The following is a 25364-nucleotide window of genomic DNA, read 5'->3' as shown; positions in this document are numbered from 1 at the left end:
GTGAAACCCATACAAGCTGCAAAGAGGCAGAGAATGGGAAGGCATTGATTGGTTGCCCCTCATAGAGTAGCCTCAAACATTTCCTAACCAGTGCAGAGACCCAGCACTCACTACCTGCCTTTCTCCCCTTCCAACCTTTCTTTCAGAAGGTTGGGGTCTTTGTGTTAAGTATTTGGGAAACTTACCTGCTCACTAAGTCTTAGCCCGACACCCAGCTATGTGTAGTTGTCTTTACACTGTGCGGAAAACTTTGGTTAGGCAACACATTGTCAAAGTTAAAATCTAATGTGTCTCCGTCCATGAGGTCATTACGGATGATAGACTCCATGTCACAGTCCAAGCCTTCAATAAACATGCCGTCTAAGTCACTAGGGAGCTTCTCCTGGTGGAAAATCCTTCCATAACCATTGCAACTGTTCACAGTAGGGTATGGGCCCACAGCATTCATCTGCATGGGATGAGTCAGAGGCACTTGCAATAATGGTTTCACTGGGGTCAAGCGGTTTAAGCCTGAAGTGTGAGACATGGTATTCACTGTGTGGGGCAGGGCACGCCCATTGACAGCAGATGTCTGTGGAGAATGTCCCTGGTGTGGGTGGGGATTAGGACTCATCATTTTGTTATGGGATGCTTGACTACCATAGGCCGGCATCACCGAGTTAGGGCCCATCAGCACATTCTGACCCATCACCCGACTGCTGGGCTGAGCCACACCAGTGTCTACAGGCGTCAAGATCTCATTATGAGGAGGCGAGTCCGAAGTAAGCAATTCCTTCAGGAGCCCCGCAGGACAGTTATATTGGTTCATACTTCCGTAGCTCGATTTATTATCTTGAAGTGTTTGCATAGGCATCTGGGGTAATGGGTTCATGGTGGATTGACCGTAAGTATATTTTTGGTAATTGGGGCTCGGTGAATTCATGCTTGTATTAGGTGGTGCAAATGAGTAGCAGGGCGTCTGCTGCATCATGGTAGCAGGTGAAGACTGAGTCGATACACTTAATGATGTAGGTGATGGCAAAAGGTTGAGATTATCCAAGAGGTTTTCCATGTTTTCAGGATTGCTGATCTCTGACAGACTAGGCAGAGTGGAAGCCATCTTGGTGGTTGATGAAGGATAGACCATTGAGTGCACATCCCCATCCCCAAGATCGTCCTGCTCAGTCATGATGGGAGAAAGCCTCCCACTAATAGTACTAGCATTGGAGCTAGTGCGAGGGCGAAACGTGCTCCAGTTGTCAAAGTCATCATTGCTGTGAGAGCCAGGACTCGCAGGCCACTTTGAGAACTGTGGCCCGGGGCTGTCACCGCCACCTTCCTGGCCAGACTGGAGAGATGCTTTTTTCTTGGCTGCTCGGCCCCGGCTTTTGGCAAATTTGCTGTTGTTATCCATGGAAGCAGCTCTTCTCCTAGGAGATTTCCCGCTCTTTCCTCCCTCTGGATTAAGCATCCACCAGGAGCTTTTCCCAGTTCCTTCATTCTGCACTCGGATAAACTTGCTATGCAGGGACAAATTGTGACGAATCGAATTCTGCAAAATGAAACAAAACATGTTATAAACAATGTACTTTTTCCATTTCTGAAATCTTTCATATAATATAGAGGTGTAGGTGTTTATATTACATAGGTACAATTTTAAAAGACATTACAGTACAAATTCCAATAACCCCACAAGAGAGGTACCTGTTCTCAATTTTAAGAAATAATTATCCAGGACCAGTAATTAATTTGGCTTCTGCAAGGATTACAAACTAACAATGTGCACAAAAGGGAAAGCAAGCACTATTAACCAATCTACTCTATGCACAGAAAGATCATGGGATATTTTAATGGGGAAAAATACATGAATTGGTACAAATGCCAGTTAATTCATTTTTTACTTTAGTTCTGCTTAAATAGAAAGCCTGTAAGGCCAATAATAACACAAATAGCATGCAGACACGAAACTCCAAAACCTATTTTCATGCCACTCATAATTTTGTTTCTGGTTTTATTTTCAGTTTTGTTCAAAACTCATCTCTGATGTCTAATTTACAACTTGAAAAAAAAGTAGATGGTTTTATGTCATTGGGAATATAGGGGGAAAGCAAATAGGTGATTGGGGCAGGGTACCTTTGATAATACCAAAAGATGCCTATGTGTGTGTGTGTGTGTGTGTGTGTGTGTGTGTGTGTGTGTATTCATATATATGATAAGGCCTTAACATAAGGAAAATACATAAATTCAATGAAAAAAATATCAAAAACCTCCTACTATCAAATAATTCTGTTATTCAGGAAAAGTTACTAAAGGAAGTTGTAACTCTCTTCAGGAGGCCTCTAAAATTGGTATGTATAATTGGAATCACCAACTACACTAACTGCCTTTTATAGCTTTAGTGAAATCTTGGGTGAAGGTAAAGGGAGAAACCAGCTGCCTTCTTGATTTTCCCTTCCCTTTCTCTACAAGTCTCTGATTTGGGAATTGGAAAGCTTAATTTCAAAAGAAAATACTACAAGAACAAAATATATTTGAAAGAAAATGTTATAAGCCAAACTGACAGAGAACTTTTCTGTCAGAGAACCTTATGTGATTTAATTAGATCACTGGATACATTTTGTCTTTTGAAGGAAAGAAGGAATTAGGAGGAATCCTTGACAAGGGAATGCACATCACAGACATAAGAGAACCCATTCACTAAGGCAACAACCCTAATGTGTCAATCTGTCCTTTAGGGAAAGCCTAGGGTGACTTTGAGTAGTACAAGATTAAGGCCATTTGTAATGTCCCCAGAGTACAGGAGGGAATTACTAGAGGGGTGGGGCAGAAGGGATATGGTCAAACCCACAACAGGGAGACAGAGTAATAGGGAACATTTTCAAGCTTCGGCTGTGCTTTTGCCTTTCTCTATGAGATACATCAGGCAGCCCCAGCTAGATTCTGCTACTAGCCAAGCCTCTAGGCACAGAGAAGCAAGAAAAAAAGACATTTCATGGCTCTGTGCTAGAGGGGAGAAGGAGAAAACATCACCACAACTACCCAAATTCAAACTGTCCTAATAGCTTGGCCTGCAGACTCCCAAGGACCCTGCTAGGTTTCTGCTAGTCTGGGAGTAAAGAGGCCAAACTCCCTGATACACAGAACAGATCTTGGGTTTATAGAAATGCACTGAGATTCCCCTTAGGCCCCTCTATCTGAAGTGGGTTCAAGACTCAACTGACCTTGTACCTTAGCTCCCTTTTTCCTCTTTCTAACCACAAAGAGGTTCGGGTTGAGTTTGCAGTCACAGTGCACACATCCTCATGCCATCAAGTTGGGACCAAAGTTTGTGTGAAGAGAAATAATTATATTAGGAGTCATCAAAGAACAGTTTAAAGATTTCACTTCAAATTCTGAGCTGAGTATTCTTTTCTCTTTAAGGTAGAAAAACCAGTCTCTCTCTCTCTCTCTCTCTCTCTCTCTCTCTCTCTCTCTCTCTCTCTCTCACACACACACACACACACACACACACACAGCTTTGTTGTAACTCAGCTAAACCTAAGAAATTTAAAATCTGAAATGTTCTCTAGTTCACAGTATTGTATCCAAATATTATAACACAGAACTATGTGAAAATGAGCTCCAGAGTAACCACATAGGGACTTTGGGTCACAGTTACAATCCTAAACATGAGTTTTATTTGGAGTAAGACAATGTCAACATGCTGAAGGGTAGAGGTGGGCAGGAGAGGGAGAATCTATAAGGGAGCTGCAGTGAAGACGTATTCTGAAAATTATTGATTCTCCTTCCTTTTTAATCTCCTCTTCATATTTACCAGGCTTTCATTGAAAAATGAGTGAAAAAAAAAAGTGCTCTGGGGAAGGGAATAAGGGTTTCAAAGCCACTATTACCCTGTGATTATCAAGGGTACTGTTTTATACCAACATTAATCTTTAAAATGTTAAAGCTTTAAAATCTGCACAAAGCACTTTACATGTATAGGCTCACTGAAGATACCAATGTACTATCCCCCTGCCCTCAGGACCTTACTTCTGCTTCTATAAACACCCAAATCCCTGATGTCCTTTTGGATGGCATCCTGGGATTGAAAGGTATACCAACAATCGACATACCAAGTTTTACATCTTGCTTTAAAGGCAGAAGCCAGACATTCTGACTGTTGGAACACTTGGAATTTAAGTGGATTAAGTCCTATACAAGGGTGGGAAACCTTCGATCTTGAGGCCACACATGGCCTTCTAGGTCCTTATGTGCTGCCTTTTGACTGAGTCCAAGTTTTACAGAAAGGGGATTTGTCCTGTGAAGTTTGGATTGAGTCAATGGGAGGCGCCTGAGGACCTAGTGGGCCACATAGGCCTTGAGGTCATAGATTCCCCACCCCTGTGACCTAGAATATTATCCTGAAACATTTTAAAGATTTTGAACTTTACTGCTCCAAACACATAGAGAGATAAACTAATATGAAATCCATAAAGGAAAGCAATTTCTGTACTCCCCTTCTGGTTACAATTAGTTTAATAGTAAAGAGGAAGCAAGATTTTCCTAGATAGTAGCTTCCTGGTTTCTTATGTTAAATTAGGAAGGCAGGAAAAGGGAGGGTTTGCCTCTCCCTCAGCACATATGCTGAGGCAGAGCACTGAATCCCTCCCCTAACACTTCTGTATTTTACTTTGCAGTCTGTGTGTGTGTGTGTGTGTGTGTGTGCATGCGCGTTCTTGTCTCCCACCTACCAAACTATGTGTGTCTCTCCTATAGTATAGAGGCAGCATTGGGTACTGGTTATAGATTTGTCTACAGAGTGAGGAGATCTGGGGTTTGGGTTCAATCCTCCTCCAGACACATGCTGGCTATGTGACCCTGGGCAAATTACTTAAACTCTCAGTGCCCTAGGCAACTCTCTAAGACTAGAAATTGCAGAGCAGGTACCACTGTGCACTGGTGAAAGGAATTTATTACAAGACAAAATTACAGGTCCAGTTAAAGGGAGGGAGTGCCCCATAGTAATCTCCTCAAAGTACAGGATTAATCAACAATTCTGAATTGCATTACAGAATACAGCTGAGTCCCATCATTGTCCAAACTGCATTTTGGAAGTATTCTCAACGTTGGATGAAGAATCTTGAAAGGGTGACTATTGAATAAGCCCAACAAACACTGTCCACACGTCAAGCGGCCCATACACCATTAACCTACATTTTCCCCTCTCTGAAAATGCTGCCTTCAGAACATACAGCAATCCCTTAGTCATCAAAAATATTACAATCTAATATTATTGTAAGAGGACATTTGAGGTCGCTCTTTGAGTAACAGAGCTGTCTCTTAACTTTGCCAATAGTTAAAAAAAATTTTCCGAACAGGAAAAGGTTTGCAGCCCTGAGTTTGTTACATAAATTCCTGTTTTTCACACAGCCAGCAGGACATTAAAGAAGCTATGATTTACTAACTAGGGGGGCCCGGGGCAGGGGTGGGGGGGACACAGAGTTGTTGAAGAGGTAGATCTTGTGAAAATATGCACTGCTATTCATAATGCTGTGCCTGCAAATCTTTGCCAAACACAGCCACGACATGACAAAGTAGTTTCACCAGTGGAACTTATGGCAGCGGCCAAATCGCGATTGTCAGGGTTCTGAGATAGTCATTTTTAAAACTACCAACCAGCACTGTATTAAATGAGAGACTGGAACGAAGGGAAGGAAGAACCTGATCCAAATCCTGAATTCTCTGCACAATCTAATTTGAAAGAAACCAAGTCAGCAAATGCCTTTCTTCATTTCACTCAAGTTCATTCTTCCCCCAACATGTGCTCATCTAGCCAAGCTTATCGACAGCTTCACCCCACAACTACGTGCAAGCCTTTCATTTCTCCTCCCTATTTATTTCTCATGAAACCACGTGGCTTCCTTTCCAGAGGCAGCTCTTCAATTCACCTCCTCTAGGAAGCTCGGCTAATTCATTAACCCTACGTGAGTAAAGAGGCCCCCGTCTATTCCGTAGTACAAAAAAAAATTTTTTTGCATGTTACTCTGTTGCATTCATAAGTAATGACGATAACTAGCATTTCTACAGTGCTTTATTTGCGTGGCGTTTTACACGTGATCTCATTTGATCCTTACTACAACCCTGGGAGGTGTGATTTATTATCATCTCCATTTTACATGGGAGGAAATTGAGGCTAAGAGCATTTAGGTGATTTGCCCAGGGTCACATGGTTAGTATTTCAGATGGAATTAGAACTGAAATTTTTCTGACTCCAAATTCCCCTCTTTATCTTCTGTACAGCCTAGCTATGCAATACTATGAAAAACTGTTTTTGTAGATGACATAGAGTAAAAGCTATTTGCATGTGTTTTCCATATATGTTTCTCTGATAGAATGTAAGCTCCTTGAGGGCAGGAAATGTTTCCTCTTTGTCACTGTATCTCCAGTACCTAATATGGTGCTTGGTATGTTTTAGGTGCTTGATAAAAAGGCAAAGGCTTATTGTTTCCTTCCCCTTAAAAAAAAAATCTCCGACTGCTTACTTGCTGAATTATAAAATATTTTCGATCACTGAATTTAAGAACTGCCTTTTGGAAGTATTCTTGGTAACAAATACAATAAAAACTGATTTACCCCAAGTAGCCCGTGTGTTAACCTATAGTTCTCCTAGATACCCACTTTGTGCTCCCACTCCTCATCTCTGCCACCAGTGTCCATACACAGTGGGCTAGCAACTCATTGACTCACTTCAGCAATAATTGCTCACTGATCACACATGGAGCATTCGCTTTTTCACAAAGCACAAATGTTCAAAGTTTGCTGTTGTATGGTGTAGGAGAAGGGATAGGTTGGGAATAGTGGTCTTGTATAATGCTCCTGGTTATTTCTTTTTAATCTCTCTTTTCTCTCCCCCCCCCCCTACACATACCAACAAAAAAACTAAGGAGACTGGTTTTCTGTGGCTTATGGAAATTTGTTTCATTACTTACTCTAGTCATACTGGATTTTTTTTTCTCCATAGTGCTCAGCACAGAACAGGTGTGGAAAATTATCTGCTGACGGACTATGGTCAGTGAAAATAAAGTAAGATGCCGTATTCCAGGAAATAGGTGCTATATGGAAAGAAATTACCAAGTCCTCCAAAAGATATGTTTAGTTTGAAAAAATGGAAAGTGCATTGAAAAATTACAAGTGTTCTCAAATCACCACCACCATTTGCATTTCTACTGTCATACTATGTGTTCTAAAGGTTCTAGCTGCAGCCAGTATAAAAAATGGAATGCTGAACAATGTATATTACAGTAATGGGTTAATGAGGCTAGTGATGGGCCTTCAGAGATATAGCTATGCTCTACTGAGAGGGCCTACTGTCACGGACACTAGAAATAAGGAGAAAATGGAGGACCTAGCATTGACCCCAAGAGTTGGGTGTGTCTAAAAGCCCTTTCAAATCCTATGGATCACACCCATGCAGTCCTGAACCCTCTGCCCTCAAACTGTCCTTAGCACCTCGGTAGCCCCCACCCAGCCTTCTGAAGAATCCTTGAAGTACTTGGAGTTCCTAACATCAGGGGATCTGACTAAGCCATGGTCTATTCTAGGCTAGTTCTGAGGCAATACCCAGGCTACTGGCTCTGTAGTCACTCTGATCTCAGCCTCTGATGTTTTAGCTTCCAAGATTGTGATCCTATTCTCCTGCTCAGCCCCCAGAGCTCTGAAACCTGGACATCCCTGTGTTTTAAATCTCCCATAACTGAGCCTTCTGAACTGAACTCTCCACCCCAAGGCCTCCACCTTAACCAGCCCCTCACTTCTCAACTGGCTGCTGGTTCTTCGTTGTACCCTAACCAGGGGCAGGAGATATGGCCAGTGGCTCAGTGCTTCTTCCAAGAATGAGACACTCATGGCATCCCAAACCCTAGACTAGCTGTGTTTACAAATATATGCTGCTGATAACAAGGGAGCCCAAGTCAAAGAATGTGGAGAGAGCAGCACAAACTGCCCATCTCTAATGATTTAGTCAATGAACACTTATTAAGTGCCTACTATGTACGAGGCACTGTAAGTGCTAAGGATAACAAAAGGGGCAAAAACAATGCAGAGCACATATCTCAATGACAAGTTAAAAACATCTTCACGCATGATAGCTAAAATATTATTCTAGATCAGGTGTCCAAATTGTACTTACAAAACTCCCAAGTGCAGTCAAAAGCGGATTGAAATGTAATTGGGAAATGTTTAATGAATAAAAATATAACACAGATAATGTTAATTTGAAGTTTTCTGACTCAATATGTGACCAACAGGTTCATTTGTATTCAAGTTTGACACCACTGTTCTAGATAATAGATATTTATTTTTAAAATTTTTTTAAAACTGCGACCCAGAAACGCACTTTCAAAACAATGTATATTTTTGTGTGATGATATAAAATCCTTTCCATCTATATGTTTGTGTATTAGTCAACAAACATAGGGCATGTGTTTTAGGTCACAAAAACCCTGGTTTTCCTTCACTCCATTTAATATCTGGCTACTAAAATAGCAAGAAGTAAGATGATTAGTGTATTAAAAAAAAAAAAAAAAAACCAAACCCAATGTATTCCTGAATATCTTCAAAATGTCCCCACTAATTCAGAAGTATAATGTTCCTCCCAAGATGATGCTTTTTTTAAATAAATGAGTGACCACTGAGACAGTTTTAAATACTAAGGCTGGGATAGAATTTATTGATTCATTTATTTACTTAGTAGGGATGGAAAGTAATGTTTTCTATGAGTTTACAAAAAGCTCATTTCCTGACTTCTAACAAAGTTTTTTAATGGACTATCTTAAGTATTCTGAACTTGTCACCAGTCACATATCATGGTGATCCAAAATGAATATGCTTATTATAAAATATGGCGTTCTTGTTTCGGGAAAAGGACACTCCAATGCCATGTTCTGCTTGGCTACCCAATCATCGGAGGCATAAGCAGCTGCCAAAGCTTGGATTTATGATGTGTGTTACTTCCAGAAAGGCAATGTAAAGAGGCTTTGGGGACTAACCAGGGAAACATCAAACTCCGCAAGGGGCCAGCTGCCTAGAACTCCCATCAGTATTTATCAGGGTGGGGGCAACAGTACCATTGAGTCATCTACGAGTGAACTCCAAATTAGAGACTGGGGCACAGAACTAAAAGAGCTTGCTGTTCTAGAAATTCTAGAAATTCTTTCAAAATGCTGGACAAACTGGATTCTTCCAATAGCATTTTATTGAATTTCTGTGAACTTTCTCAATAGATGTGATTGTTACACAGTCTCCAAGTGACCTTTATTCCCTCCTCCTGCTTCCTCTCTTTTACACAATCCCTTCCTGCCTTTGCCTCTATGCATGAACATGTAAACTAGCTCAAAAAAAAAAGAAGTAGGAATAATCTTTATTTAATAGGTTATTTTTCCCCCCTTAAGCTCTTAATAGAACAATGTTATACAAGCAGGGACAAAAACACATTTTGATTGCTAAGAAAAACACAGGACTTCCCCTGTAGAACAGTACTTTTACTGGAGGGATATATATATATATATATATATGGCTAGTTATACACATGCCATTTCATAGCATTAGACATGCTAATTAATAAAGTCCAGCCTGCTATGGTCATTAAACTCTAGGCCTGTATCACCTCACACCCTCTTCACCAGTGTGCCTAGACAACCATATTCCTATTTCCCCACGTTTTATTTTTCTTTTCCAATCACATCTTTCCAAGCCTGCTTCTCTTTCAAAACCTCTCCCCTCAATCGACATTGGAGAATTAAGAGTGACAAAAATGGAACTCCTGAGAACAGGAAGATGTTAATGAAAAATGGAAATGTGTGAAACAAAAGCAAAGTCTGCAATGAATACAAAGCCCTTCTGGTCCTCCCTCTGGATCCTTCCCCACCCAACCCCCAATGTGGATATGATCAATACCCTGGCTATGAAACAATAGAACATTAAAGACACTTTTCAGCTTTGCACTACTAGGGATCACCTTTAAACAACTTGTCTCTCCAAGACAGGCCATTCAAAGTATAAAAGCCTTTAAAAGCTATCCCTTGTCAATCATTAATTATAAAAGAACGTGAAATGATGTTCTTTACGATCACAAAGCAGTAGAAAAGCACAAAAAAAAGGAGAAAGGTAAGACAAACCAATCTTTAGAAGTCCACAGAAAAACTGCTTCATCCAGTTTACTAGAGAAGAAAAAAGTAGTACATATACAGGACTGATTATGTTCCCAGGAGAGATTATGACTAAAAAAAGATATTTATCACAATCTTCCTATTTCTAGGTCCATTCCTTCACTTTTATTTCTCCCTACAGCCAAATCAATTTCAGTCACAGATGAATCGCTAAGAGCTATAATCTTAGCAACAAAATGATGCCTCTCTAAATATTTTTAATGCAAAAATTTCTTAAATTCCTAAAACAGAATGATAAGGTACATATCTCCCCTGTAGAATTTTTAAAAGGCCAAAAGGAATTCTAAAATATAAAGGTAGCTTTTAAAGAGGCACTTCGGTAAAATCTGTAGAGATAACTTGCAAAGGAGGAGTTATTGTGTGGTATGAAGGAACAAAGAAGAAGGGAAGAAGGATGTTCCCCACTTAGTATGGAAGCTAAGATAAAGAATAGGTGGGGAAACTCACAAAGGAAAAATACTGCAGTACCAGACTGCCTGGTTTTTAATAAGATCCCTCCCTTACCAAAAGCCTAAATATTTCATAAAATCAGATCTTACAAGGGGTTCAAAGGAGCAAACCCAGTAAGTTCATACCCTTAGGATAAGAAGAAAAAAATTTTAAAACCACACCATGGGCAGATAGAAAAATTACTTAAAGATATCAAAACTGAACAGATTTTTTGTTTCTCAAGAGCCCAGTAATTAAAAGAGAAGCAACAAGCTTCCTTTACTGTAGTTTAACTATGTCCCACAGGAAATTCCTATATCAAAGGAAGCTAGCTTTGTGAGAGGAAGGGCAAAGCCCTCGATTTTTTGACTAGGAAAACATGTCTGTTCTCTATCATTCTAAGCCATGTGTTCTATCGACTATTAGAAACGGGGTACTCACACACAAAGGAAAATTCAATTTGACAGACCTAGAATTGAATCCAAATCTATTAGTGAACAGGCATTAATTAAATACTTACTATATGAGCATCAAGGATATATCCATTTCAAGTTGAGACGGAGAGATAAGACTAGTCCTTCAATAGCAAGAAATATGGTTCAGCAATATATTATATTATATATATTAGGATATGTCCTGATTTTTAGGATCTTCTGCACATTCACAGTGGTACTGTATAAGCATTATAATTTTTACCCTACAAGGCTATGTAAGTTACTGATATGGGGCAAAACTGATCTATATTTAAGCAGAACCATGGAAAAAAATGTTTAAGCTTCGCACTAACATATATTTGGGGGCAGATAGGTGGCATGGTGGATAGAGTACTGGGCCTGGAATCATGAAGACTCCTTTTCCTGAGTTCAAATCTAGCCTCAGACAATTACTAGCCGTGTGACCCTGGTCGAGTCACTTAATCCTTTTTGCCTCAGTTTCCTCGCCTATAAAATGATCTGGAGAAGCAAATAGCAAACCCCTCAAGGATCTTTGCCAAGAAAACACCAAGTGCGGTCCATGAAGAGTCAGTCACATGTGACTGAAAACAACTTAACAAAACAAAAATACATATTCAAGTCAAATAGTAACATGTAAGGTCCCTAAAAGCAAGGATGATTTTCAAATCAAAGCCTTTTTACAAAGCTGTGTGATGCTAGCCTCATAATTCCTTCTGTTTTTCAGTAATGACTTTTTAACACATTCTACAAAGATTTATCAAGAGATACAAGAGGCTGAGGTTGAATTCATTCCAGTGGTCCTTTTCTTTAAAAAAAAAAAAAATTCCTGGCCTTTAGTCACTTACTTTTTTATTGGCTTAGTTGTGTAAGAGCCTGAAATAGGCTAGCTAGCCAGCTTCCACCCCTAAGCTCCCCAATTCAAGTTCAGATAAAGACCTTGACCAGAGGGTGGCCCCTCCATTCACCACTGAGTATCTAATGAAAAGAGACTCTTATCTCCTGATTCCATTCCACCTCTCCATCATCCACCAACCTAGCTACTCATCTGTGTATTTATAGAGGAATTCTTTCTGAAATTTTAACTTGAGTGCCATAATTTAAACTTGCACCACTTCGGACTGCTTTTCTCAGACACACAGGGGTGAAGAATCGATATGAGAATATTAAAAGCAATCTGCTTCTTAAGCACTCTCCACTGTTTCCAAACACCAACACTATGATCTATTTTATATGCCTCACCTCTTCTGCTATCTGTGGCTTTATAAACACATGGCATTACGATGCAATTAACTGTCATCCGTTTTTCAAATATTGAAAAGAAGCAAAACATAAAAGGACTAGTTTGCATTTTCCCTTATGTGAAGAAGTAAAATATTTTCACTTCGAGGCCTGGTATTAGGCATAAGATCTAGCTAAACATAGATGTTTTTGGTTTTCTAATTACAAAAGGAGATTTTATTATATTTTGTCTCAGACTTGGTGATGAGCCCATTAAATTTGCTCAAGTTAGGTAAATGTTTATTCAAGTTGTGTGCACAGAATTGTTTGCAAAAGCCAATGAAGGCTTACGCACACCCAAATTTATAGGCACAAGTTCAGAGGTGAGATAAGGACATTGAAAATTCAGCCCATAAAATCTCTGAGATCATCTTCACTTCAGTATATACAGCTCTGAGATTACTTTTATCCTTGTTTGTATTGCCCAAAGAATTCAACATATTAAATACACAATTCATTTTTTTTCTTTTTTGCATAATCCATTTCTTGAAAACGCTTAAAGTGAAATTAAAACATTACTAAAAAGCAGCCAAACTCTGGTGAGTTATATGTCCAGTCTTGGTCCAGGAGACCAGATGAAGAAAATACATCCTCCTCCTTTCTGCAAGAAGTAGGGAGTGGGGGGCTACAGGCATGGAATTTTCATTTCCATTTCAGTAGTTCAGTGAGTGGGTTGGTTTTGCTTAGCTGTTTTTCTTTGTTATGAGGGAGGGTTGACGAAGCGGGAAGGGGAGAACAGGAAGATTCATATCAGAAAATGACTGATGAAAAACAAGAAGGTATCAATAAAGCTTTTAAAACTTGCTTACAGCAAATACCATTATCTGAGGTACAGAGCCTGCTGTGAGGGTCACATGTATTTTTTCTATTTCTGTAGTCACATATGATTGTACACATGACTAAAAACGACATTTAAAATGCAGCAGAATATTGCACCTTGAATTCTACATATCTGTAAGGTGAACATTCTTTGGGAATATACATACATTTTTCCGCACTAGGAACATTTTCCCAACTTGACCTGTTCGGTGTGACAAATGTAACATAAGCATCCTTATGAGTGATGAAAATACATGGTCTGGGGGCTATCCTACAGGAAGTCCCAGATCAACACCTCCCTTCCCCTTCCACACACCCTCCACTCCAGATATTCGATTCCCTATCCTAAGGAAAAGAAGTGCTCTGTTAAGTGGCATTTGTCACACTCTCTCTTGTTAAGGTTACTTTGCAGTGTAGCAAGAATCGACTCTGAAACTCTGACCTCCTCAGTACCTCCAGACCCTGGCCCCTTCCCTCCTTCTCTCCGACTGGACAGGGTGGAAGGTGAACAATACAGAGCTCCTCCTAGACCCTCCTTTTCAGAAGGGGACCAGGGCAGCCACCTCATCATCTCCTACCCAGGGACTCCATCATGCCCTTGGGCTGGGTTTTCTCCCCTGCAATACACAGCCCTTTGCAGCTTCTTTTTAAGTATTATCTCCCCAGTGAGATGGTAAGCTCCTTGAGTGCAGGGGCTGTCTTGCCTTGGCTGGTATACCCCATGCTTAGCCCGAAGCCTGGCACATAGTGACTGCTTAATAAATGTATACTGATCACTTCACTGATAGCAGTAGTAATATGGTACTGTATTGACTCTGTAAAAGCAAGTTCCGTCCCAATTTTAAGCAATCATGTCCCAAATGTGCCCTCATTGCGTCACGGGCAATGAGCTCTCCACCCTCGAGCCTCACACAACATTTTGTATGGGACTCCTTTATATGAGCTGTCCCAAAGATCTCAGTGCGATTTCTAGTTCTAAGTTTTTTCATGTCTCACATACAATAATGTAAGCACCATAAAAGATAAAACCACATCTAAAATATACATCTCTCCTCAAATATAGCATAATACTTTTATGTGTGGTAGATACTCGATAAATGCTTGAAATGAATTAGTTATCAAACTTCACCAACTTGGAAAGTCTTGCTTCTAATTTAACCTCATTCACTCAGACTGCAGTTGAGGACATCTCCTCTTCAGAAGTATCAACAGTGGGGGTGGCTAGCAGCGCAGTGAATAGAGCACCGGCCCTGGAGTCAGAAGGACCTGGGTTCAAATCCTGCCTCAGACACTTAACACTTACTAGCCATGTGACTTTGGGCAAGTTACTTAATTCCAATTGCCCTGCCTTCCCCACTCCACAAAGTATTAAAAAAAAAGAAAAAAAAAGAAAAAGAAATATCAACAGTGGACAACTTAAATCTGGGATGACAGACATGACTTAGCAAAGTTTTTAAGTTCTGGGAGTAAGCCAGTCATGAATGACAATCCAACTTCAATGTCTCTTTAATATTAACTTTTTGGGGTGTCAGCCCTTTAAATTATACCTCCAAGAGTCAATTATGAATAGTAACCTTACAATGGAATCTCCTATCTCATCTCAATTGCCTCATTTAGGGAAATTATTAAAATTATGGCTCACAGCTATAGTTCCTACCAGAATACCTTTAAGTAGCAACACCAGAGGAATTCCTTCTGTTGAGCATATACTTCCCAGCATAACATGGAAGGAAAAATGCTTTACTAGAAATTAAAAGACCAGGTTCCTGGTCTCATTGCTACCATGAGCTGTGGGGCACTGGGTCAGTCAAATATGGAACCTTTATCTGTAATACAAGTCCTTTCTACCTCACTGAGTTCTGTGAAAATTAAATGAGATGACAAGATGGAAAAGCACTTTTTAAAAAGTATGCACACATGATATAGATCTGAGGTGCCTTCTCCTTTAACTACCCTAAGTGTGGTATGATGGAAAGTGCAAATATGAAGTGCCGGTGGGAATCTAGGTAGGTTTATACACTGGTTCTGCTGGTTACTTTCTCTATGACCTGAAGGAAATTCCCTCTAAGACTGCTGGGTCTCAGTTTTCTCATCTGTAAAATAAGCAGATAAATGAGCAGAAGTGTCAAACTCAAACAGAAAGAGAAGGAGGGCAACTGTACTATCTATCTACCTACCGACCTAGCTATCTAAAAGGATCCTTTGCAGGATATTGACTTAGAAAACCACATATTAACATAATCTGTGCTTGGTAATATTTTTATTTATTTTGTCCAGTATTTCCCAATTCCATTTTAATCTGGTTCAGACCAAATGCAGGAGCGTTGTGAGCATGCTGGACACCTCTGGCCTAACTGACCTATGTGGTCCTCTCCTGGTCTGATTCCGATCATCCTTATGTTGGCAAGTAGATTCCTACCAGGTAAACATAAATGTCTGAAATAGAAAGACTCAAGGATTCCTCAACAGATACTGCTGCCAATCATATTCTGGAGTCGAAGATACAGTCTCTTAAAAGAAATCACTGGTTCCAGCATGGCAGGTGGTGAACTGATGCTGTGAAACCTGTACGGGGATGTCATATGGAAAGACTGTTTTTGATGTGAACCAATGAGTGGTTCTTAGATAGCATTCACTTGACAGCAGGAAATATAAACTCAGGAGGGAAAAAGAATAGACTGCACAGCACTGAGAGGATGTTAGAAAAAGTTGAGAGTAAGCACATTTTGACAATTAACCTAGAATTCTATTTTGTTGTTGTTGGCTTAGCTTTTATTTTACTGGCCTATCTCCATTAATGGCTAAAAAAGAAATCCTCCAGGGGGTCTTTAACCAAAAAGCCTGGGATTAGAAGAGCTGCATTGTGACAATTTTTAAAAATTATCTTGTTTCAGTGAAATAATTCATTGAGAAAGATAATACCTAAGTGTGATCATTCTATATTCCCCAGAGCTGCAAATTAAGTCAGATGAGCAAGCAACTTTTAGGCCAAAACACAACAGGGTTCTCTCAAAAGTGTATTTCTGAGCTCTAATAATTTCTGAGCTTCACATGGTGAAGCATCCTCAAACATACCCTGAGAGGACTAGTGTCTTCAGGGCCAGTCTCATGTGTGTGCGTGTGTGTGTGTGCATGTGTATTTTAAATTTCTTGTGTACTTTTTGTTTACTTCCAGCAGAAAAGAAGCTGGAGGACAAGGGCTCCTTTTTATTTTTAAATTGTGTGTTCCCAGAACCCAGCAGGGGGAAGCTGGGTGCACAGTGTATACAAGGGCTGCTCCTAGAGTCAAGGAGGACCCAAGTTCAAATACGGCCTGAGACACTTAGGAGTCGTGCAACCCTGGACAAGTCACTTAATCCCAACTGCCTCCCCTTTCCCCCCAAAAAAGAAAGAAGCCCAAAGAGGCCTTTCTCAAAAGAGGCATTTTAAAAAAATGTTTTTGAACAAATGAAAGAAGCATAGCAAATTAAAATTAGCCAAGTAGGATCTGAACCTAGAAGCCTTCTGTGTTCAAATTCAGAGCTCCTTCCTCTCCGCTGATGCGACCTACCCTTCCTCTCTTCAAGACTCATCCTGACAAATGACAGTAAAGCATTTCAGTTTAAATGAGAAAATGTCCCAACATAAAGGCTAAACTGCCAAATTTTCCCCAGTACGATAAGAAGTAGTGTACATCTCTGGGAAGAAACTGGCAGAAGTGTATATTTTCTGACTGTGTTTTTCCCCCAAAGCCCTTCTTTATAGTTGCCTTTTTAAAGCACAGAAGGAGGGCTGATGCTGCCCCAGATGCATCACAGTCTGGCCACTGGCTCTGCTTCCACCCGCATGCCCACCTTCCTGGGTCCTTGCCCTTCTTTCTGGGGAACAAGGTAGAGTAACTTAAGGCTGCTGTTTGGCTTTTCTCTCACTGTGTGAATGACCCTCTGGCTGTTTCTATACTTGTAGCATTGTAAGACTCTTAGAAGTTGGGTTCCCCCACCCCCACCCTCACCTCCGACCATAGGAGGTCAAAAGGGGTAGGCCAAGAGAAAGTTTATTTTTAAAAGAAAACAAGATCTTCCCCTCCCCTCCTTTACATGGAGTGTGTTTTCACACATTTATCCATCAATTATTCCAAATACTTGGCTGACAAACTTAGTTAAGTTTTAAGAGTTTATTTTTGTTTCTTGAAGTCATTGTCTAGGCCCGACCATAATACCTTTAGGGTTGTTTTGAATAGCTAAAAGGAAATTGAAGGAAATAGTGTTTGACAATGTGATAGTGCTTTTGTGTAAGTTAAAAAAGAAGGAACGACAAGAATGAAGTAAAGATCATACATAGGTTTAGAGCTGGAAAAGACCCAGAGTCATATTCCAACTCCTTCATTTTACAAAATGAGGGCACTAAGGCCCAGCAAAGTGACTGACCAAGATCACAAAAGTAGTAAGCACACCTACTACATGCCAGGCACTGTGCTTTGCTCTGGGGAAACGAGTATGAAAGTGAGATAGTCCCTGTCCTCAAGAAGCTTACATTCTAATACGGAACGCAATAAATATAGGGGACCATGGTCAAGTCAAGGAAGGGAGTTTTGGAAGAGCCAAGGTTCAAAATATTTAAACAGAGAAGTTAGTTTGAAGAAGAAAACAAAGGAAATCACCACCAGGGGATAAAATAGTACATATAAAATGACTACACAGGCATAAAATTAGCACTGCACAATCAGATCAGGGATAGAAAACCTAAAAAGTATGAAATTAAGATGGTGTACCAGAAAGCTGGCACCCTTCTGTTCTCCCTCTCCTGTCACCGGCCCATAGTCAACGGCCCTTTACTTTTCTCCTTCCCTCCTCAACAAATAGATTCACTAGTACATATTACAACCCAACAATGAAAGTTAGAGATAAAGGGGAAAGGACACTGGCACACCACTTTTGAAAGACCTCTGAAATTGTTCTAGGCGGCCTAGTCAACTTTTTGTCTAGCTTCCTCTGCTTCAATCCCTATCATCTCCTTCCTAGTCCTATAAGACAATGGCGTATGATTCTAACCACTAGGTTTAAAATGAACAGTTTGAAGCCTCATATAAACAAATGGGAATAAAAAACTATTTACTAATATTTCAAATATTTTTAAAAGTTAAGTCCCACAGTTAAACACTCATTTTATGGATACATATTACTTTCAAAAATGTTTAAATTTTCATAGATAAACCAAATTTAGGAAGGAAGAAAACAGAATTTAATCTCCACTGATTGTGAATTGCTGGCAAAGGCTCACTTAGAAGAAGATCTTCATTTAGACAAGGTGGAGAACTGTCCTTTTCTTAAATGAAAAAGAAAGGAAAAAATTACAACATTGGGATTTGGGGATCAGTTCTAAGAAGTATGGCTTTTGCTTATTTATTTTGAGATTTCAAGGAAAAGTTATCTGTTCTCTCAGCCCGGCTGAAGCAATTTATCCTAGCATAAGAGGGCTCTGTAAAGGAATTTCACTCCTTCGTAAAGGAAATGGATGGATGTGGAATCTGCCACCTGGAGCCATAACCACATCGTTCTATGAATAGCCATGAATGTAGCACATTAAATAAAGTGGTAGGGAGTCAGATGGCATCACTCAAGGAATCTGCCTCGTCAAACCCGATGCCAAGACATAGCAGCATCCTGCTTTTAGTTCCAGCTCTACAAAGTTCACAATGGCCAAACAGTGGCGCTTTCAAAACTTCAAAGGACAGCTACAAGTAGTGCAGTGATGTTGGAAATTCTTCAGAAAGTTCAGGCATTGTGGTTAAAAGTGACAGAAAAAGGCCAGTGGCATGCTGGGAAGTCTGGTAGGAGGTAATAGGGTCACCAGGGCACCTCTGTATCTCCATCCCTGCTAAAATATCCCCAATACTCCTTTCCACTAACACATCAAAGGAATATGACAGTTCCTCCTTGAGAGATTCTCTGCCACAAGAAAGGACCTGGGGATGGGAATACATCATGTTCACCCCAAGGCCTAAGCTTCTCCTGTATCATCAGGCTGGTCCTTGGCAGTCCTTGCAGCTGCAGAAGGTTGGGAACGAAGGAGGCAACAGTGACACAAACAACGATAAGAAGCAGATGACGGTCAGAAGAGTTGTATTCCAGTCTTAGACATGGCTCCATGTGATCTTTCATTTTCTTCACCTTTATGTAAAATTGGGATAAAAAATATCTACCCTATTGTTATGAGGTTCAAATAAGATAGTCTGAAAATTGCAAAATAATAACTAAAATTCATATAGTACCTACTATATCCTGAGCACTGTGCTAAGCACTTAACAAATATATTTGATCCCCAAAACAACCCTGGATGTTAGGTTGGTATTATACCCATTGTACCACTGAGGCAGAGATCCAGTGACTAGGCCAAGGTCACACAGCTGGTAAATGTCTAAGGTTGGATTTGAATTCAGATCTTCCTAACTTCAAGCCCAGCACTATGGCACTTAGCTCCCTATAAAAGACTGATTTATGAGTAGGAAACTCTTTACAATAAAACTTCCTCACCCGGACCCTAATGTTTAATAGGTGCACAGTACTATGACAAGTAGCACAGGACAAATAATACCTTATCTGTGTAACCTCGGAGGCTAACTGGCAGTACTGTCCCAAGCTTCCCATTTAAGAATAAACCTGCTCTGGATTTTCAGAATGTCCAGATTCACTGATGGATTCTACCAACGGAAATAATTTCCACTGTGATTCTTATTCCACAAACTTTAGTATGAAAGCACAGATGGCTAACTGCCAAAGTTAAGAGTCAACTGATGTACTCGATCTAGCAACAGGACAGATTCCATATGTATTTTACAAAGGTAGACACACATCTATGTATAGGTGCATAATTGTATTCAGCATAAAAAGGATTTCAGATCTCACGATAGTCTGAGAACAAATACACACAGTTCCATCACCAAAACATGCCACATTAGCCTCTTCAAAGGAATATAAACTGGGATTAATGGGGTAGGAATCGGGGTGGAGAAAGGGGACCGATTTAAATAAGTTACTAAACTTGAATCATCTCCCATTTTCTCCTCTTTATTCTGTTTAGGGAAGAGAAAGAGAAAAATAAAGGTTAAAGTAGAAGAGAGTATAGAGAATACCAACTAGAAAAGAAGAGAGGGCAGCAGGGGTATTAAGGGAAAAAAAACCTTTAAACTCTGACTTTTCTCCTTAAATTTGAAGCTTAGTTACAAGAAGACATGATGCAAATCCAAAATCTGAAAATTTACACATAGCCAGATGTGTTGGCACATACTCCTAATTCCTGCTGCTGGGAAACTGAGGTTGGTAGACTCAGGAATTTCAAACATCAAGAGGCTGAGCTGACTATGTAGGTTATAGAACTGGGGTGCCAATATGCTGGGGTGGGGGGGACTCACCAAAGAGCTTAAGGGGGAGAACGGGCGGGGGTCAGAAATGGACTTGGTCAAAGCTCCTGTGCCAATGAGTAGTGGGACTGGGTCAGTTAATGGCTGGTGAATGTCCAGACAGGGTGAGATAAGAAGACCTGGTCTCTTTTAAAAAAATAAATAAATAGAAGTCCACACACATACCACCATTTGGTTAGAGGGTCTTCTGCTCAATGAATATAATTCAATATTTAATGCTGAGTCCGCAAAATCAATACAGGATAGATTATTTATAACTGAAAGAAATGGCACTCTTTGTTACCACTAATATGTAAACTTTATAGAATAATTTCTTTTTTATCATATGGTATGTCAAAATTAAACTTCACTGTTTTTTCTCTCAAAGCCTGAAATTTTAACAATTCACGTCATATCCCCCAAGATTTCAATTTCAAATATAAGATAACATAAAAGATAAAGAGAAGAATTGTCCCAAGGATCCTCTAACTATTCATATCTCTTACTACACCAATAAACTATACTTTCCCAATGTTCAGCTGGAGAATGCCCTTTCAGAAGTTTCATTAATATTTATACAACCTTTATTATCAATAGAAATAGGTGGCATTACCATCTAACGGTGAGAATCTATTAACATACACTTAAGAATCTATGCCAATAAATAATAGGCAAATAAATTTACTCTCCTATGATATTTTCCAAAGAATAAAGTTATTTCAGAACAAGTTACATTTCCATGCAACTAGATAAATATATGAGAAGGAAATAGGCAGATTATCATAAATTACATTACGCAGCAAACCATATTTTTATAGTTACACAATTGACTAAAAGGTTCAGAGAACATAACACTGTACTGCGCTGATGGCTTTTTTGTTTTGTTTTTCCACTAGAAAAAAGTTGATTCTCTAGAGTATAATGCTGCTTTAAAGGCTAGCATAAAACGTGATGTCTCTTCGTATGTTAAGATCATACAAGACTGTCTGGTAGATGCAATGGAGAATAATCTGATTATTAATGTCAAGTGACATATAAAACAGGGAGATCATTCACTCCACAAATGACACCTCTCTCCCTCCTGCTCCCATCTCTTTCTTTCTTCCCTCCTCCCTCTCACACACACATACAGCCAAAGTAGTATATGTCAAAGATAAAACTTGAACACTGATGCTATAGAGTCCCTTTATCCATGATATCAATGCTCCACTCACATGCAAATATAGGGCAGTTTACAAACGCTTTTGAAATTATAAAAATTGGATATAATAAACTGGAGCAAATACAAGACATCCTGAAAGTCTTAATGCCATTTTAAGTTTTAACAGCTTTAAACAGCACTAAGACTTTTGGGACACACTGTATCTATGGGGCACAGAGCGAATTACAAAAACATCAGATGAAATCAAGGCACTTTTCCCACCCATCTGACAGAGTTATACAAACACGAGGCTCGTATGTAAAACCTCAGCCTTGTTGTTGTCTGGGAGTAGTCTCAGATCTTAGGAGAGCCCTGAAGACATACCGTTTGAAATTCTAGAAGGGAGAAGAAAAGCGAAGATCATAAATAAAAAGCGATGGTCTTTACTTGTTGCTGAAACATACTTACTTCAACTTCAAAAAATAATAATGAGGATATGCAGATGACTATCCTTATTAAAAAAAAAAGTACAAAATGTGTTTAAATTAGGAAAACAGCTGCTCCTATATCAGTCGCCCTTTTATCATCAACATGACTTTAATTAGTACCCATCTGCTTCCTGTTTCATGCTAAAAAAAAAATCTTAACTTTCACCTGTTTCAGGCAAAACTACAGTAACTATACTCATAGTAAATAAAAATACTTTCTTTCACTCATTACAAAAGTCCTCCTCTGATATATCATGGTGGGCATGGAGACAACTCTGGATTCACGTATAGGGAATCTGCGACCCCAAGGTCACATGTGACCTTCAAGTGTGAGGACCTAGAGGTCCTCCTTTTCAGTGAAAGGGCTGTACTTGAAAACCTATAGAGCCACATGTGGCCTCAGGCCGCAGGTTCCCCACCCAACCTAGGATATGCCAGCAGCATACTATATTCTGGAAGGTTCTGCCATTTGGAAAAAAAATAAGCACAATCCTGGTCTGCCCTACTAGGACTATGGCAAGGCTCTTCACTAGGTTATCATTCAAGAAGAATTCTTTGGAAAGGCAACTCATAAAACAAAGAAAAATGCCCAATGGCCCTCAATTTCCATTTCATTTGAGCAGTGAAGCTGGCAGAATGGTGGCAAGGAGGTCAGAAAGAGCCAAGACTCATAGCCTTTAGAACATCAGTTCATCAATTTGTGAGAGGAAAGACAAAAATTCATGCAAAATCAGAAGAAAAACAAAATAAAACAGCAGAGAGGCAGGCACAGAGAGACAGATGTAAAATGGCCAGGAAGAGGAAGGTAACGGTCCCCTCATACTATGCCTTTATCGTGCCATATTCCAGAATGCTGTGTTCAGTTCAGGATAACATGCCAAGAAGTCAGCAAGAGTAGTAAAAGGGCCTTGATTTCCTACCATCTAAGGTCAGCAGAAGAAACTGAGGAAGTCCAGCCTGACGAAGGGAAAAGTTACTAGGGCACAAGATAGCTGGTTGTCTTCAGTGATTTCAGAGGCAAGCACACAGAATTTCACTTGCTCTGCTTAACCCCAGAGACCAAAAGCAGGAACAGTGGGTAGAAGTTGGAAAAAAAAAAAAAAGCAAATTCAAGCTTTATGTAAGAAAAACCTTCCTAACAATGAGAACTAACCAAAAGTGGTTTGGATTGTCACATGAAATAATCAGTTCCTGCTTACCTGAAGTCTCCAAACAAAGGTGGGATGACCACCTGGCTTGTAGAGCAGGGCTATCAAAGTCAAATAGAAATGGATTCCCCATGGCTGCATATTGACTTAGAAAACTGTGAACTAACATTATCTATGTTGCATTGTATGTTTATTTATTTTGTTAAACATTTTCCAGTTATATTTTAATCTGGTTGTGGCCCAAGTTTTGCAGCCTGTGGGTTTGACACCTCTGCTGTCCTTGAATTAAAGCCCTGGCTAACCTCTGAGGTCTCAATAAAGTCTATGCGGATCTGGAAGAAGATATGGCCTACAATCAGAACAGCCCCAATTTGGCCTACTTAAAGTTATCAAGACAGAAAAATGAAAAATGGATAAAGAAACAGAAATTGATATCGACTACCAACAAATAAACACCAGAGCTTAACTGATACAAAGAAATCACCACAACAAGGGGCAAAAAGTTTGAGAAACTGCCTCAGCAGTCTAAGAATCTCCTTGCCCAGAGATAGAGAGAGAGAGAGAGATAGCATCCAAGGCAATTTAGACCATGAACTCACTTGTAAAAATCTTTTGGAGAAGAACAAGGAAAGATTAGGAGCAGCATCACTTCATAAAATTATGAGAAATGGTGGAAAGAAAACATTTACAGAAAACATGGACCTAATTACACCAGGTTATACTCAGAATATTTAAGGATGAAACTGGAAGGATAATAAATAAACAGATTAAAAAATGGGAAAGGCCTCCTGAGATTTCTATAGTAAATTTTTTTTCCTCCACCAAAGAGAATGGGAAATACCGTATTTGGAGTGTAACACCACAATCCCCAATGCAGTCAAAGAGTTCATTGAAACTGCACCAAGGAAAAGGAAAAAGGGCAGATGGAACAAGGCAAGTATCAGGGAGAGGAGGTTTGTGCAGGAGGGGGCACCGTTGTGAGGGCAATGATTCTTAAGATCTCCAAAAGGAGAGGAAAAACTAAATAACTGGGGGGAAAAACACAGACATGATCATACATAGTAGAGGGGGAGGAATCAAGAAGAGATTAGTAATAACTCAATCAACTAGTATTTATTAAACACCCACTATTCCCAAGTCATGGGGCATACAAAGACAAACACGAAATCGTCTCTGCTCTCAAGAAACATCCTATGTAGTAAATTCCCATTTCATTTCGGCATATATATTTTTCCATGAAAGGTTTGTGATAATGTATACATGTATCAAAGCAAACTGGATAAATATGAGAATGAAATAGGCAGGCTTTCACAAATAACACTGACAACGTGAAATTTATTTTTAGTCATACAACTGACTGAAAAGTGAAGAGAATACAACATTCTGTAGTGTAAAATACTGTTTTAAATGTTTTCATTCAACATGGTTTGTCTCCTGCATACGTTAAGATCACACAAGATTACCTGGAAGATGCAATGTCAAATGAAGCATAAAACAGAGAGCCATTTGCTCTTCAAAGTGGTCTGCCATAATCATGTATGATGTCCAGGGGAGAAAAGAAATTAAAAAAGGATTCCTAAAGATTGTGAGATCCTCCAGGTGGTCAGGTTTACAGATGACACTGTGGTGATTACATTGAATCCCAGAACAATGCAGAGTCTCCTAAATGTGATGTAAAGTAACTTAAAAATGTTTGACCTACCAATGTACATGGGAAAAAAAACAAGTGGGTAAAGTACATCTACTCTCCAGGCTAACAGACACCTCATAGAGCTAATCTATGAGTAGATGTATTTTAAACAGATTCTGTGGCTGGATAATGAACTGGGTCCAGGAGTGAGTTGGAGGGGGTGGGGGGGGGGGGGGGGGGGGGGGGGGGGGGGGGGTTTGGGAGTGGTCTTTGGGGAAGAGAGAGAAAGGGGTGTGCATGCACTAGATTGCATATGGAAGACCATATCACAGTTTCAATGACCCTCAATCTTCTCCTTAATTAAAAGTCACCTTCTTAATAGCCCACATTCTGATAGGAATGTTATGTAATGGT

At 39.8% G+C, this 25364-nt stretch overlaps 1 protein-coding gene across 1 annotated transcript in view; it reads right to left on the bottom strand.

Moving 5' to 3' along the window:
* Nucleotides 1–25364, bottom strand: part of FOXO1 (forkhead box O1) — a 116194-nt gene that overhangs the window by 4078 nt on the left and 86752 nt on the right. Inside the window, exon 2 of the mRNA XM_069064619.1 lies at nt 186–1531. Within this exon, the coding sequence (XP_068920720.1) occupies nt 200–1531 (1332 nt within the window). The 3' untranslated portion in view covers nt 186–199. The remainder of the gene's footprint in view (nt 1–185; nt 1532–25364) is intronic.

This window comes from Petaurus breviceps, unplaced genomic scaffold, assembly GCF_028583685.1.
Source record: "Petaurus breviceps papuanus isolate PSGF00001 unplaced genomic scaffold, PetGlider_PUasm1.0 90639, whole genome shotgun sequence".
Classification (NCBI taxonomy): domain Eukaryota; kingdom Metazoa; phylum Chordata; class Mammalia; order Diprotodontia; family Petauridae; genus Petaurus; species Petaurus breviceps.
Note: the sequence above shows the minus strand (reverse complement) of the source record. Positions and strands in the feature narration are given on the sequence as shown.